This window comes from Numida meleagris, chromosome 2, assembly GCF_002078875.1.
Source record: "Numida meleagris isolate 19003 breed g44 Domestic line chromosome 2, NumMel1.0, whole genome shotgun sequence".
In the NCBI taxonomy this organism is placed as follows: domain Eukaryota; kingdom Metazoa; phylum Chordata; class Aves; order Galliformes; family Numididae; genus Numida; species Numida meleagris.
Genome location: NC_034410.1, coordinates 64,110,101 through 64,125,830, shown reverse-complemented (window position 1 = coordinate 64,125,830; position 15,730 = coordinate 64,110,101). Strand labels below are relative to the sequence as shown.

The 15,730-nt window shown below is 46.6% G+C and overlaps 1 protein-coding gene across 4 annotated transcripts in view; it reads right to left on the bottom strand.

The window, feature by feature from the left end:
* SLC22A23 (solute carrier family 22 member 23) overlaps positions 1 to 15,730 on the bottom strand; it is a 106,161-nt gene that overhangs the window by 5,138 nt on the left and 85,293 nt on the right. For all 4 annotated transcript variants that reach the window (XM_021385392.1, XM_021385394.1, XM_021385395.1 and 1 more), the window contains exons 6-9: positions 10,685 to 10,787; positions 7,488 to 7,720; positions 4,695 to 4,727; positions 3,590 to 3,713 (exon numbers count right to left, since the gene is read on the bottom strand). In XM_021385392.1, coding sequence (XP_021241067.1) covers positions 3,590 to 3,713; positions 4,695 to 4,727; positions 7,488 to 7,720; positions 10,685 to 10,787 — 493 coding nt within the window. The remainder of the gene's footprint in view (positions 1 to 3,589; positions 3,714 to 4,694; positions 4,728 to 7,487; positions 7,721 to 10,684; positions 10,788 to 15,730) is intronic.

The following is a 15,730-nucleotide window of genomic DNA, read 5'->3' as shown; positions in this document are numbered from 1 at the left end:
AAGCAGCCCCTCTGGCAGTGCCTTACCTTCCCTGATGCCTCTCCAAGCCCTCTGCACCTCCAGCCACGTGGCCGGGGCTGTCCCATCCCGCCTGGTGACACCGCAGACATGGGCAGATCTGTTTCTGTGGCAGGGACACGGAGATCTCTGGGCTGTCACCCAAAGCGGCTCCCCTTAGCTACATCCCACAGAGCTGCAGTGTGGCCTGCCCAAGGCGCCCTCTCCTGCAGAGGGAGGTCAGGCCCGGTGGCAGAGATGTGCAGGTTTCAGAAAATGTTCTTAGGACAAAAATTTGTTTATGTACCTTCTATTTCTCCAGACTTGGCGAAGCTCTTTTCACAGATAAGAGTGAATTTTCCCCAAACATTGCCAAAGCCCTAATTAAAACCTTGCCAGCTTTCCGACGGCAATTTAGAAACCTCGCTGAATGCGCCCCTTGTGCAAGTGGCCTCCCTGCAGCTTCGTTAATAGGCTCACATGGGTGCTCCGCAGAACTTCCCTCCCAAACGCATGGTGAGCCGCTCTCTAAGTTGGCTCACTCACATCAGCACTTGGTACAGCTAAATTGCATCCCAGCGAGCGAGGGGACCTGAGGTAAGCCTTAAAAGCAGCTGCGGAAGAACATCGGAGAAGCTGAAAGGAAGCAGGAAAAGGCAACAAAGGCCGCTCTGTCACTACAGGGCAAGCAGCTCCACATTTGGAGGGGGAAAAAAGATACAGTTCTTCCATGTCATGTCAGTAATTAGGGCAAGCGTTACTTTATCCTGCCCTCCGAACCTGGCAGGAGAATGACTGAAAATATATGTTAGAGTGCTTGCTAGAAGGTTTTGTTGGTATTTTTTTTCATTTCTGACTATACTGCAAACATGAAAATGAAGTAAAAAAAAAAAAAAGAAAGAAAAGAAAAAGCAGAAAGTCCTGAGAACAGAGAAGCAGTGCCACCACTAGGGAGCGGACAGAGCTCATGCTGCTGCACAGCAGCGAGCAGGCGGCCTGGCAGCCCTGCTCTGTCCTGACGGCCTGCACCCAAAACGGCCGCCCTGCGCAGGCCGGGCTGCGGTGTCCTTCAGAAAGCGGCGCAACAACCTCCCCAGTGCTCCTGGCCTCAGCCCGGCTGAGCCTAACTGGAAGGACTCTCCCTTCTCCGCTTTGCTCAGAGCACAGTCATCCTATTTTGGGTTGGCCATTTCTCTGCCTCAAGCAGTCGGGTCAGCACATGCTAATGAGCCTGAGAACCACTTGGGTTAGAAGAGACGTTGTCTCTCCTGCACAGAACAGGGTCAACACTGACCTCAGACCCAACTGCTTATCCGGACTTTATCCTGTCAGCTCAGCTGCTTCTAAAAGTCATCCCCTGAACACTCCCGTGGCTTCTCCCAGCCTTTTTCTTACATGAACACCCCTGCTGGAGGCCCAGCTCAAGGCCAGAGCTTGGACGCCCATGGCCTTGACACCTTTGAAAAGACCAGCCTGGTCCAGATCTCAGTTAGCAGCACCGTACCCCGCTGGAAACTCAGCTTGAGACATCTGTTGATGGATAAAGCTCCTAACACAGCCATTACTGCCCACCCTTCATTTCTGTGCGTGGGATGGGGGCAAAAGCATGACACCAAGAGAAGTCCTGGACCAGGCCTCTTTCCCCACTTGTTAGTGACTGAGAACGCAGAGGACAGGGAGAGGACACCACGCTTTCCTCAGCCCATTCCTACTGAGGAGCTGTGCTACCCACAGTGGTATTCTCACCAAGATTATCGGAGCAGGATTCCCAGTGCTATCTGATGCTCAGATTCAGTAGTTGGAAGTCCCTGGTATAAATAAAGAATTTAATCAGGGAAACCTCAGAGACAGCTCCAGTTCTCTCACTACTTCTCTTTTCCTTAAGGCTCCTCAAGGTTCAACCAAAAACACAGTACGATGGTATGAAACACTCAAAGGTATCAGAGGTGGAATTCTGGAAAAGAGGCAACGAGACCAGAGCCCACCGCAATGCAAGACACAGACAGCTTAACTGCACTTCTACCTGAGACGTGTTTACAGACTGTCCTGAGAGCCACAGCGTAATTACAGCCCCAAGCTGATGTCATCAACAGCTTTGCAATGGCAGGACTGCAAAGTGCTGCAGAGTGTTATCACCCCTATTTATAAACGGGGACCCTGAGGCACATCCAGCTATTGCCGCTTGCCTGGTGTCACCCAGCAGAGTCAGGGGAAGCACAACTTCAGTTCCTGGCCAGGATTTTGTCCCCATCTCTGTTACAACATTAGGGATTTAAGGAAAAAGCTTGCTAGGTTCACACTGTATATTTTACCCCGCTTGGCATATCCCCTTCTAGCGGACTCGGCCAATTCCTTATCTGCAAGCCTTTCAAACAGAGATGAGGAGAAAATTAAAGAGGCATACAGAGACCAAACAACTGACAGGCACGTAAATAAATAGCTGTTAGTGTTTTGGGCTGCTGTGCAATCTCCTCACCACGCACACTGCCCCTCCTTGTGGGAATAATGTTATCTGTAAAACACATTCACAAAGCCAGAGAGCTTGGGAGAGCAGGCTGTGGATTGAGGGGACCGGCTGCTCATCTGACAGTTTTGTTATAATGCCTTCACAAAGTTACTGAAAAAGCGTGTAATTGGAGAGGGAGAGGGAAGCACAATCTCCTCCTCCCTGCTCCCCTCTCCTTCCCACCCGCGCGACCTACATTCCTATGAAATTCAGTGGGAATCAGAGCGGACTCCTGAATCGCTGTGGCACTGCTGAAAGCATAATCCAGAATACGCGAGCACAAACTGCGTGCCGTGAAAGATAACTGAATAAATAAAACGGTACAAAAGTCAGACAATACAATTTACGGAAGGCTCTCCAGAGAAGATCATCTACCTGAGTTCTACTATTGCCCAGCATAAGAGCACTCCTCTTTAGAGAAACATCGAGCCTTGGTTAAGATAGATCTGGGGGCAAAGAGAAAGATGGCAAAGAGGTAGAGTATGAGTCTGCAGTAAGGGCAAAACACAGTGGTGCTGTCGGTGAGACTGCAGATCCTCAGAGCACCTGTACACTCCAGCAGGACTGTACACTGCATACTCCTTTCCACTGAACCACTCCTGGAGCAGGATTAACTCACCCTATGGAGGCAGGGAACTGACTGCAGCTATGTCCTTCTCTGCACACCTGTGTGAATTTATCTTATGTCCAGCTGTGGGCTCACACAGTTACTGCTTGTACAAATCCAGCAGGGTAAGCAGAGTAACAAAATGGTGCAAAACTACAGGATCTGGTTCGGCTAAGTACTTTAGACCATGCCACGCTGTGAATAAATGCAGTTCATGTGATGACTGGCTTGCTGAAAATCGCCACGATGGGGAATGAGGTGGAGCCGCCTGAAACAAAGCTCCTCTGTCCTCAGATAGGCATTTACTGAGACAGACAGACTGCAGCGATTAAAAAGTGGCTCAGAAATTGCTGTGTGGTCTCCAATTATGGGAGGTTCCCCCCCACTCCATGCAATGTGTTAAGTTACGCAGCCAGTTATCAAGAAAATGAGTTTAATTTCTGCCCTGCCCTTTAAGGTGAGGGGCCCCGATGTCTCACCTTATAACTGTGGGTGTGATTTCGGCACAGAAGAATACGCTGAGACTTCCAACGGCATGCGAAGAAAACATCCCCACAATGGAAAATGCGGTAGAGAACTTGTCTTTGACGCTGTCACTCATACCTGTCAAGACCAGGATGTGCATGAAAAGAGAGAATGAGGCCAAATCTCCAAGAAGGAAAACAAGAAAACAGGTCTACGTTACTCACTCTCCCTAAATAAGGATTTGAGTCACTTCTGTAACACTAATTTAAAACAGGTATTTATAAAATCCTTTCCCCAGCATCCAAGACATAAACACAGATGAAAAAAAATGGTAATGTCATGCCAAAAACGGCAGTGATCTCTGCATTATTTATGCTCAGCCACCACAAAAAGGTAAAAGACCAAAAAAAAACCCCACCTATTTGGGCAGCCTTTTAGGCACCAGACACTTCCCTCCCCCATCTGACAGACAGACAGATGCAGGCGGTGTCCATCAGGTTGCCAGCACCTGGTACAGCTCGCTGGCCTGGGTGCTGGAGAGGCTCACGGGACAGCAGGGGAAGAAAACAGAAGTGCTGCCACTTCCAATCCACCTGCTAATGCCCTGCGAGCCATGGGTCTGCAGACTGTTGCAACTCAGAGCTCGACCCTCTGTGTTGGACGCAATGGATAACCACCCCCGTACAGGCTTGCTGAAAGTATCAGCTCTCAGGAGAGCAAAAAATACACGCCAGTCCTTAGGTCACAACTTCTGCAATGTACTGAGTGATTCCTACAGCCTGCTGAGGGCTAAGCCCTTTCTGCCATGCACCCCGAGTCCATAGGAGAGGACAAATCCTGTGGCAGACAGGGACATGAGCACAGTGCCTTGCACACCAGGGCTCTGTGTGGCTCTTGAGCACTTGTTGTAGCAATGACCCAGTGGGCACTGCTGGACAAACAGACCTTGGAAAAGCTGCGCAAGGCCAGCTCTGCTCAGTCAGATACAGAAGTTCTCCTGCAGCCTGTCACTGCATTGCTGTGACAGTATTCCAGGCTGGGAAACAGTGTCTGAGTCCCCTTCTCAGAAGGGACTTCAGCATTGCTTCTGCACATCACAGACATGTATGTAAACCGTACCTGAGTCTGGAAGTTGACTGTATTTTCCAATCACTGTGTCCAAGACCACGGAAGTTACAATAAGACAAAAAGAAGAAAGGGAGAGAAAACAAGAGTGCACTGTTGTTACTCACGCAACTCACCCAAAGTAAGAAAAAGACAAGGTAAGCCCCGCACGCCTCCCCCAGCCCCACACACCTTCAGTCCCACTCAGCAGGACTGGCACACCCCCGATGCGATGTGCCGACTTCAGCCAAATGAATGCTAATGAAATGGTGATAATAACCACGGAGGCAAAGCATTTTGAAGAGACCCAGAATTACTGCTGGGATAACACAAAGGCCTCTTTGTTGTTAACAAAGAGGGAGAAGAGAAACTGCCCCCATCCTGCAGCCCCAAGGGGATGGCCAGTGCAGGCTCTGTTTGGACAGCAAAGCTCAGTGTCAGCATCGCTCTGTGGTCAGTGACCTCCTCCTTCGGCAGCAGCACAAGCTACACCCTGGGGTCTGGAGCAAGGGTTGAGCAGGATGAGCCTCAGTATCTGCTGCTGCTGAGTACACTCCTCTCCCTCCTTCTGCAATTCCTATTTCATTCGCTAATTACACCCAAATTATGCTAAACTGAATCACATATGAGGCTGTAACAGATTTAATACTCAGCAGGGTCACTGCTTTTCTCCAAACACTGTCTAGCAGTTTTGGGGAAGAATGAGGTATGGTCTAGAGCGGGAAAAGACAAACTACTCTGAAGCTCAAGGCTGCCTTTGTCTCCTCTTTTCACAAAGAAATGGGGGAAGGAGACAAGAGACAGCCTATAGGAACAGGGCATCTGGAGAAGTCCAAGTGTCAGCATAGCAGAAAGCACCTAGGGACTGTGGCTGTTTTTAAATTTTAGCAACTTTGAATCACAGAATGGCTTGGGTTGGACAGGACCTTAAAGCACACCCAGCCCCAACCCCTGCCATGGGCAGGGCAGCCCCCCACCAGCTCAGGCTGCCCAGGACCCCATCCAACCTGGCCTTGAACACCTCCAGGGATGGGGCACCACAGCTTCTCTGGGCAGCCTGTGCCAGGGCCTCTGCTCACAAAACCACACAGAGCCATCATGGAAAAGGTTCTAGCAATTCTTACAGGATGTTCCTCCCCACCATCAGCTCTTGTTGCTGAAAAACTGAAAACAGATTTTAATGGCTCCAGCGCACTTTCTCTCTACAAAGCAACTGTACGTTTAGTACCTCGGCAGCCTCCACAAATATCTGATGCCCGTAAAAAATAAAGTGAATGTATTGTAGAGACCCTGGTGGACACCACCGCCAGAACCTGGAGTTTTGAGAGAACACACACAAACACGGCATCCATCTGTGTGTGAATTGTCAGAGTCCTTCAAAGGGCTGAGCAGGACACGGGGCAGGGAGCTTTTCCCCTTTCAGCTGACACAGCTGGGCATGGTAAACGTACTCAAAGGAAATGCAAACACCTGTACCAAGTGGAGAGCAACACCGGAGTCTCCTCAATGTCCTGAAAGATATTCACTGTTCCCCCTTCCCACTTCCAAAAATAGTGTGTTCGCTAAAGGTTAACTTGGTTAACACTTTCAGGAAATACAGTCTGTAAATATGGGCAACACTTGCTGGCTAAGGGCTCCCCCTCAGCATGCAGGAACGTAAAAATCTTTCCATCCCCAATGCAAAAACCCTCTCTCATTAAAGCTCTGAAGTCATTTCTAAACTTAGAAATGGAAAACAGCAACAACCAGTGTTCTCGTTTTTGTCACAATTCCAGTTTGTCCACAGGCACGTCTCAGTCTCCCAACAGCCCCCAGAGGAGTGGGGGGGAAGAGACTCTTAATTTTGAAAGCAACAATCCCTTTGACAAGCTGCGTCACTTCATGAAATCCTATCTACATAGGCACGTACACTCTACACACATGCTGCAGTAGAAGTTGGGTTCCCCAGCTGTGTTTCTCTGCTACCCACACATTACTTGTAAAAAGCAAGATGGCCAGAGTAGGCAGAGGATATGCACCTATTGCTTTAAATCCTGCTTCTTTTAGAGGCCATTTGGAAAGCAGACCCAAATGGGAGGTTTCTTCCTTCCCAAAGCCGTACTCAGCTCTTTCCCCAGAGCCTCTTTCACTGAAATAAATGTTTTTTGTTTGCTCGTCTTTACGTGACAGAACTAGAAGCAGCACCAACACTCAACGAGCTTCACCACTGGGACTCATCCAGAACACAATTCCTCTTCTTAATGAATTTTAGGCAACAAGTGTTTGGAGAATCCTTCAGATAAATTCAGCTGCTGAAACTAAGCAGGTGTACTGCATGTCAATTCTGAGAGAAGCAACAGAAACATTCCCTGGTCCCTTATCTTTGCAATCCCTGGTGGTGGGGGGGAATCAACCTAAGCTGCATAACATTATCCATCAATTCTATGAACGTGTTAAAATCAATTCTCCCCTCTCATAAGAAAAAAATATGGAGGGCAGAGAATGTTCATCCAAAATTTGACAGTGCATTGTTAACTCTGACAGAGTGTAAATCTGTGTTACTTGTACAGTGCAAGGAAACACTGAAAAGGAGACCTCTATGGGCCCCTAATGATGTTCTACTTTAATTGATAAAAGGAGGCCAAAATATACTATGACTGACATTTCTGCTATCGCCGTCAGCAGAATCACATGGCACAGAAATCAGCTGTGTTCCCACACAGCTACTTGGCTGTCAGACTCTTTGCCATCAACTGCTGCGACCGTTTTTACCCCTGTGTGTCACACTCAGAGCCTCCTGTGGTCCTGAAAAGCTCATCTCCAACTTACAGTTCAGAAGGCCCAGCTGCAGAAGCGACGCCAGAGCTGTAAGGATCATGAAGAGCAGGAGCCCTCCTCTCCTCCCCAGGAACCCAACCACAGGGCACATGGCCAGGCAGGATGCCAGCGCAATCCCAGCCATGGTATAGTAGTCTGCATAGAAGTTCTGGGTAATCGTCATCTTCGCTTCGTGCCCCATCATGCTTTTTGCAAAACAGTGGTGAATGCCGTAGCCAGTCAGCCTAGGGAACAGGAAAGGGCAGCAGGAGATCATTGCCATGTACTGCAATGCAATTCAACACAGGAACACATTCACATGGGAAGCATTTCTGCCGCGAGAATACAACCCCTAGCACAAAAAGGCCCATCTCTAATTAGACTTCCAGGTGCTATCATTAAAATAAGAAATGATTAAAATAAAATAAAAAAACCTTATTCAAGCAGAGATTTGCAGTCTACTGGTTTCATTTGTACAGCTTTTGCTCAAGATCAGGATATGATAAACTTTATAAGGACTCTCAGTGCCAACTCAATGATCCTTATGGGTCCCCTCCAACTTGCGATATTCTGTGATTCTAAGATTCTACGACTGGTTTTTCCAACACATTTTGGAACTCCTCTCTCGAGCATCTTGCTATTCCCAATATATCCAGCTGCTGATGGCCACTCGACCAGCACTGTTGTGAAGGAGCAACCTGTGTGCCTGGGCAGCAAAACACAGCACAATACAAATACCTCTTCCAGAAAGGCCCTCCTGCCCACGGCACTGGATCATACTATGGATGGCATCTCACCCCCCATATTAGCCCGTTACAACTGAAAACCCCTTAGGAATGAGCATCTGAAGTCACACATCATTCTGCAATGATTATTACTATGATGAAACAATAACCCCTAGGTCAGTCTACACATGTATATCACATTAAAGCAATGTCTCTCCTTTTAGAAGGTTCTTCACGATGCCAGTGATTCCACATCTTGTTGCTCCGTTTCACTCCTCTTCTTCTTGTCCTTTCCCCTCAATGCAAGAAAGAAAAAAAAGAAGACAGGGAAGGGAGAGCAGGGAGGCTGGAGGCACAGAAATCATTGTGAGAAGCCCTAACGTCACTCTGACGTGGTGCCACACTGCACTGCACCAGCACGGCTTTGGCAGGAGGTCGATGCTCTCAACTCAACAGCCCGCAGGGCAGCAGCAGTACCCCTGTGGGGAAGGGCCTCCTGCCCCAGCACCTACACCTGACAAACCTGCTGCAAGCTCATGTCAAATTGATGGTGCCTCACAGTGCCGCAGACCTGGGTCTCCAAAAATGAATGGCAGGTGCATTACACCGATACACCTCTATCCTCCTGAGTGTCAGGAACTCGAAGCGCTTGTCAGTGTAAACTGGGTATTAATGTAAGCATAGAAACAGCTGGGGAATACAGAATTGCAGAGTGCATGACTACTCAGAGCCTGGGGAATTCTTCTTGCAACCTTGTGAATCGACACCACAGTTCAAGAGTACTCTCCCCAGCACCACGCTCCTCCTCCCAACAACAAACAGCAGCACAGTTACCTGCCATTACACAAAAATGTCACCTGCTTTGGGTGTCTGGAAAACTAACCCCTCCTCTAAGCAAAATATTAATTAGCAAAATCATTTTTTCATAAGAGAGCAGCATTAACCAGCTCCTATCTTCTCCCTTTCTCTTGTGAGCATGCACAAATGCTTGCTTAGGTTGTTATTTAGGCCATGACCAATAAGCCACATGAACATATCATCTTTGCTTTGCTCCCCAGTCTGCTTCCCCATGAATTGCTCTATTATCTTAACCTGCTGAAACCAAAGACATTTATCTCCCTTGATAGCTCATCACTCCCTAAGAAAGGTTCCTCCTCCATGTCCCATCCACACAGCTAAAATTTAGCGCAGCCCCATGCAACAGCATCAACAGAATTTATTTTTTCCCACCTCATGAAGACAAACCTGAAAGCTATTTCCTTAAACACACATCAGCTGCACACTCTATTTGGATGGCAAATAGCCTCGATGTGCTATTTCTTGAAGTCACTCTCTGGGCTCCCTAGTTCTGGGTTAGGGAATTTCCAAACATGCGTCACTAGAAAGGGTGTGGGTGAAAGGAAGAATTCCCCCATGTTTCCACATACAGCTAGCTCTGGCTATTCAATCTGTTTGCTCAGCCTAAGAAGAAAAGATTGCTTCAGAACCAAGCCAAATACGAGGGGTGGCAAAGAGGAATGCAAAGCCCTAAGAAGAGAATTGGTTCTGCAACCGGTGCAGAACCTCTGTCCCTCTCAGGGGCTGTCCTCTCTGCGTTACAACTTGTCCACGTGCCTGTTAGCAGGGACAAAGGCTGCAGAGTGGGGCCATGAACTGGGGAAGAAAAAGCCACAAGCTTTGGTCTTCTAAGGAGAGCAGAGGATGTGCAGATGTCCAGTCTGCTCCCACTTCCCCACCGGAAAAATCTCAGAACCAAACTCAAATGGACATTTTAAATGATAGAAAAATTAGAAAATCTCCTCTCTATAAGCTGGGTTTGGTTAGAGGCTAAATCTGCAGCCCATCCATTTCCTTTTAACAGCGTGGTCAATTTTGGAGAGGTCTCCGAGACTGTAACCTGCAAAACCTTCAGGCAGAGGCCTCGCTTTGCACATGTAAGCACGTGCTAGCCAAAGCTTCAGGACACAGGCATCACATTGCTCCGTTCTTGATTTGGGAGAGTTGAAACAACTTTGCTGTTAGTTTTTGAGGCCACATCAAGGGCACTGTTGTACAAAGGACCAATCTTGTGTTTGCTGGTAAGCAACGTCTTCCTCTGTGACACAGCTATATCAGATGTAAATAACTCAGGCTTGTGCTCCTGTGGTATTAGTGATTTCAAAAACCCCCTCCAGGATGCCAGCAGCAGATGTTTGCAAGTGTAAGCACGTGGCTGTGTGAGATCAGCCAGAGCAGTTCTGACGGCAATGCACTTGCAGCATGACACTTGGGATGACAAGTGGTGCTGCTGGCTGAAATGACCAACCATTTCCTCCACTTTTGCCATATAAAATAGCTCCCTGCAACAGCTGGTGCTTTTCCATGGTCTTTATCAGAGACTCAGGCTAAGGGTCCCATACTGGGAGAGCCTCCATCGTTTCCCATTGCTGCTTTCAGTTCACCAACCACAAAAATACTCAAACAGAAATATAATATGGGACTTACGAGTTCACACACAATACCACAATGTTTTTCCACAGGTTCCTGGTTCCCACCACTTTGATAATGCAGACTTTCTTCGATCTCCGAGTGATCTCCTTTTCCAGCTCTGAAACAAAACAAACAAACAAAATTATTAGCCAATTAGTGATTAAGTTGCACCAAGAAAGGTTCAAGCTGGATATTAGGAAAAAATTTCTTCTCAGAAAGAGTGGTGAGGCACTGGCACAGGCTGCCCAGCGAGGTGGTGGAGTCACTGTCCCTGGAGGTGTTTAAGAACCGTGCGGATGCAGCACTGAGGGGTATGGTCAGTGGGCATAGTGGGGATGGGTTGACAGTTGGACTAGGTGATCTTATAGATCTTTTCCAACCTTAATGATTCTATGATTCTATTGTTTCAATGGGGACAAAGAGAAGGAGCAGCTTAGTTTGTGAACTACAGATATCTCAGCGGCGTTCTGGAGAATTATCTGCTGATAATTACACTAACATGAGTTACAAAGCTCAACTGCCTGCCTGAAGTCCACCCCAGGTTTCGCTTTTCTTCCAGTCTTCTCTCAGCAAGCACTGCCTTAGGGCTGAAGAACTGCCCAAGACTCCCTTCAGACACCAGCCTTCCTCCAAATGAAAACATTATCTAGAAAGCAGGCAGTATGGAATGTGGTCACAGCAAAAACAATGCAAACTGTGAAGAACTTCAGGATTTTGCAGACTTCTAAACAGTCACGGGCAGCATCTCTCTCACGGAGGGTCCCCGAGTTCTGTTAGAAGACTTGTGCATTAATGCAACACACATCTGAAATCCACTGGGAAGGACTGGAGTTCCAATCCGATCTGTGGGGGAATCCTCTCAGTTTTTTCTGATCCTCTTCCCCCTCACATTTCAAATATTTTAAATCATTTTGGAAGAGGCCCTAAACAGAAGACATTTCCTCAAGGAAGAAACCCTGAGCACCATCAGTGATTTTTTTTTGCGTTTCAAAACTAAAGCTGTGTCACGTCCTTAAACTGCTGGGCTAACTGCAAGATGGCTTTTCTTTACAATCCTATAATAACACACAAACTTCTCAAATATTGTATCTGACACTCTCCTTGATGTAGGATGAAATGAAGGACACTGCTCAGTTCCCAAATATCATTAGCTTAGAGACTGAAAGCGAACTCCTTCCTACCCAGCACACAACAGAGCCACTGTCCTCAAGCTGTGGGAAGCAGTGGAGTCACTATTCCTGGAGGTGTTCAAGAAACATGTGGATGTGGCACTGAGGGGCAGGGTCAGTGGGCATGGTGGGGATGGGCTGACGGTTGGACTAGGTGATCTTATAGGTCTTTTCCAACCTGAATGATTCCATGATGCTAAGATACAAGAGCAGTGAGATGACGAGGAGGGCATGAAGCCTGCTGCAAGCAGAAACCACAGCTATAAAGCAGAATCACAAAAAAGCTGTATCCCCGGAGTGCAAACCAGGACTGTTTTTTAGGGCAAAGACTTGTACTGCTGCTTTCCAGCCTGCTCCACGGCAGCATCAGGGCCCCGCTCTGCACCCTGCATCCATTCCCTCTGTGCATGGGCAATCAGCCCAGTGTCCTCAGCCGCCCACGCTGCACTGCCCTGGCCTCTGCTCTACTCACTGAACAGTAATCCCTTCAAGAGATGCAAGACAGAGAGAGAGAGAGAGAGAGAGAAGGGAAAAAAAAGAAAAAAAAAAAGCAAACCACTAGGGAAAAAGGAGATAGACCAACTCTAATTTACAACCAAAACAAAAGATGCGTTTGTCTGCTGTTACTGGAAAACAGTTATCATAAAAATAATAAACCAAAGAAACACTATTTAGATGCAAATAGTCGCACTGTTCACTGCTCACAGGTCACTCCTGGTCACCCATCTACTGTAACTACAGGGAATGCTTCTGAGAAAAGAAATGAAAGGTATTTCATTGTACTTAATGACTGTACTTAAGCAGGATATTACAGCACTAGTCTCCTTATACCTGATAATATCCATTCTCTCCAGCATCTATGCAGCATGAGGCCCACAAAATCATAATAGCAGAGTCAGAGCAAAAGAGGAAATTGGTCAAATTAATATTTACAAGACAGGAACACCCAGCGGGCTCAGCAATGGATGAGGGCTATCTTAAAAAAGAAAGCAATAAAAATGGCAGAACTTAATCTCAAAGTGCAAGGTCAAAATGATTTTTGTAGCAAGATCCTGGAAAGGATTAAATGGGAAGAAGATAATTCAGAACAACTAAAGCAGTCAGATAAGACAGTGTTGTAAAGTCTATAATTGAGCCCGTGCTAAACCCTTTGCACTGAAAAAGTCAAACAAAGCAGAAGAAAAAGCACAAGGTTTTGCAGAGCTCAACAGAGGATAACTGTTTACTAATTTGGCTCAAGAGAAACAACAAAAACCACTGCCCACACAATACACACTGTACAGACTTCTTGCAGGCACGAGGGTTCTCTCTGTTTAAATATGACCAGATCTGGACTTCCAAAGCAAAACATTTCCTCCTCTGTCAGCAGAAGACTGTCCATAGTGCCATCATCTCTGGGCTATCTCAGTTTGGGTGTTTATGTTTCTCAAAGTCATTTTTCATTGTCAATCTGTGCTTTGTTGAGCCATAACTTAGTTAATTGAAATTAAGAGGACACGATATATATATATATATATATGTGTGTGTGTGTGTGAATATATATAAAAAGTCAGGTGCTATTTCCATTCTTGGATGTAATGTTGGCGGAGCCTTTGGGCTCTACCAGTTAACTTTTCCCCCATCTCTTTAATTTTTTAAAAATCTAAATCTCCTCACAAGTCACTTGCTTCACACGAATGGCTCCCCCCAAGTCTCCAATATCACATATCTTTCTGATAACTTTCTCCATCCTTTATATATACCAATCACCCAAAAGAAAAAAAAAACAACAAAACAATCCAACCCATCCACCCCCAAACCAAACATTTACAATAATCAAAACTTCACTGAGATTGCAACAAATAAGGTATGTGACTGCAATAGGACACCAGGAGAGCAGCAGCCTGGCCCTGGCAGCTCCCTGGCTGTCGGAACTCCACAGGTCAATGATATGATCTTAAAAGTCAAGCCAACGTCCATTAAAATCACATGAAAGCAAACTATTGCTCTGTCAGTTACAGCAGGGAAACTCCCCCTCCCCCAACCTTTTATTTGATTTTGCACTGAAGTCACCAGTTCAGAAGGAATTTGCATTAAACATTTCAGTTCTGACTGATATACCAGAAAGGCGAGCGTGGAAAATAAAAAACATTTTTCCCCATGTACTCAGTGGCCCATTATGAGCTTTCCCATACTCCAGAGCCCACACACACCGTGGGCTTCCTATTCAAGGACTCAGTAGGAAAACTGTCAGCATGCTAACTGTTCACGTCTCAGTGGAAATTAAAGCTATTCACTGGGATATTCTGACAGCCTCACAGGGAGGGGAACCCCATCAGCTTCCAGCTCCCAGCGCTGCTGGATTCTCGTGGGATCCTCTGCATTTCAGGACCATGGCTTTCAAAATTGTAAAGCATCTCTCAAACCTTCAAATGAAGCCACCCATCTCCGCACTGCTTGGCAAAGGCAAAATGGACAAAGCTTGAAGCAAGCCTCTGAAAAAGGATGTCCAAGGTGACAAATGTCATATGGTGATGGAGTGTTACTGGATTTTTCTGGCTGCTAAGTGCTAATGTCAGTAGAGTTTAGAACAAGAAAAGAGCTATGGAAGCACAAGAGAAAAGCTTCCTCGCTCCCCAGAGCTCAACAGCTCTGCAGCAGGAGGCAGACAGGGCTGAAACGGAGAGCTGAGCAACCTCCCCACAGCCACACTGAGCTGCTGGTGTGTGGGGCTGCCCGTGCTTCCCAGGATTTCTGTCTCCAGAAACTCATCTGAGCTCATTTTTGTCTTCAAGGACTAGCAGCCTGGCGCACTGTATTTTTGAAAAGCCTAATGCTGGAGGAGTACTGAAGGCTATCAAGTCACATACAGAAATTGTGAGCTGGGTAAAGAGCTGACTGATGGACAATAAGGGGCGGAAAAATGGAAATTACAGCAGAATGGAGGAGATTACTGCTGGGGCAACTTGTCTTATTCTCAAAAATAGAAAACAATGTTTAATAATCTCAGCAGGGAATTTGGCACAAAGCTTAGGAATGTGTCAGTGACGACTGCTGGTGACAGCGAGGTACTATCAGCAGTTCAGCACAGAAATGGGACAACAGAGATAAATACATGAACCTGAGACTGTATGTGGCAAAAGCAAGTTGGAAATGCAAAATACAACTCAGTGATTCAAGAGAAATGCTTCCACTGGAAGATAAGCTTTTAACAAGGACTGCAGCGCAGCTGGCTCTATGCTGCTCGATCACTAACTATACGGCACCTGTATGTTGCGCTCATACTTTCCAATTCAGACAATGAAATACGGGTGCTCTTTTACACTTCTGGTCACCAATATCTGAGAAACTAAAGCCCTGGTAGGCCCATTTATCAAAGGAGAGGAGATAGAGAAAAACCCAGCTGTCCACTGATACAGTATGGGAAAAGAGAAAAAGAAAATTAAGATGGAGATAGTTGCAGAACAGGAGCAAATGGGAACAGAGAAAAGACAAAGAATCTGGAGAGCTACGGTATATTTGAACTGAATGCTAAAATGTACCCCAGCGTATGAGGGATTTGGATTAGGGAAAAGCATGGGACAAAAAAGCTAACAGCATTTAAGATGAATCTGGGGTAATCAGAGCAACCGCGTAACATGTTGACTACAACCACAAAGGACTGCCTGCAATAATTTGTTTCAATCCTGTGTTTTTAATCACGTTCAAAAAAGGTGGGAAAAGCCAGACATAAGGTTGCCATTTGCATTTTCAGTTGCTCATACTCATTATGATACAGCACTTAATTAGATGATCACACATTAGTTTTCTCTCCCAAAATGCTCAGTGCAGTCAGCAAATGAGCAGCTATTAAGGATATCCCTACCTTTCTCATTCAAGACGCGCCCCTCTGCCTTATTATTCAGACCTCACA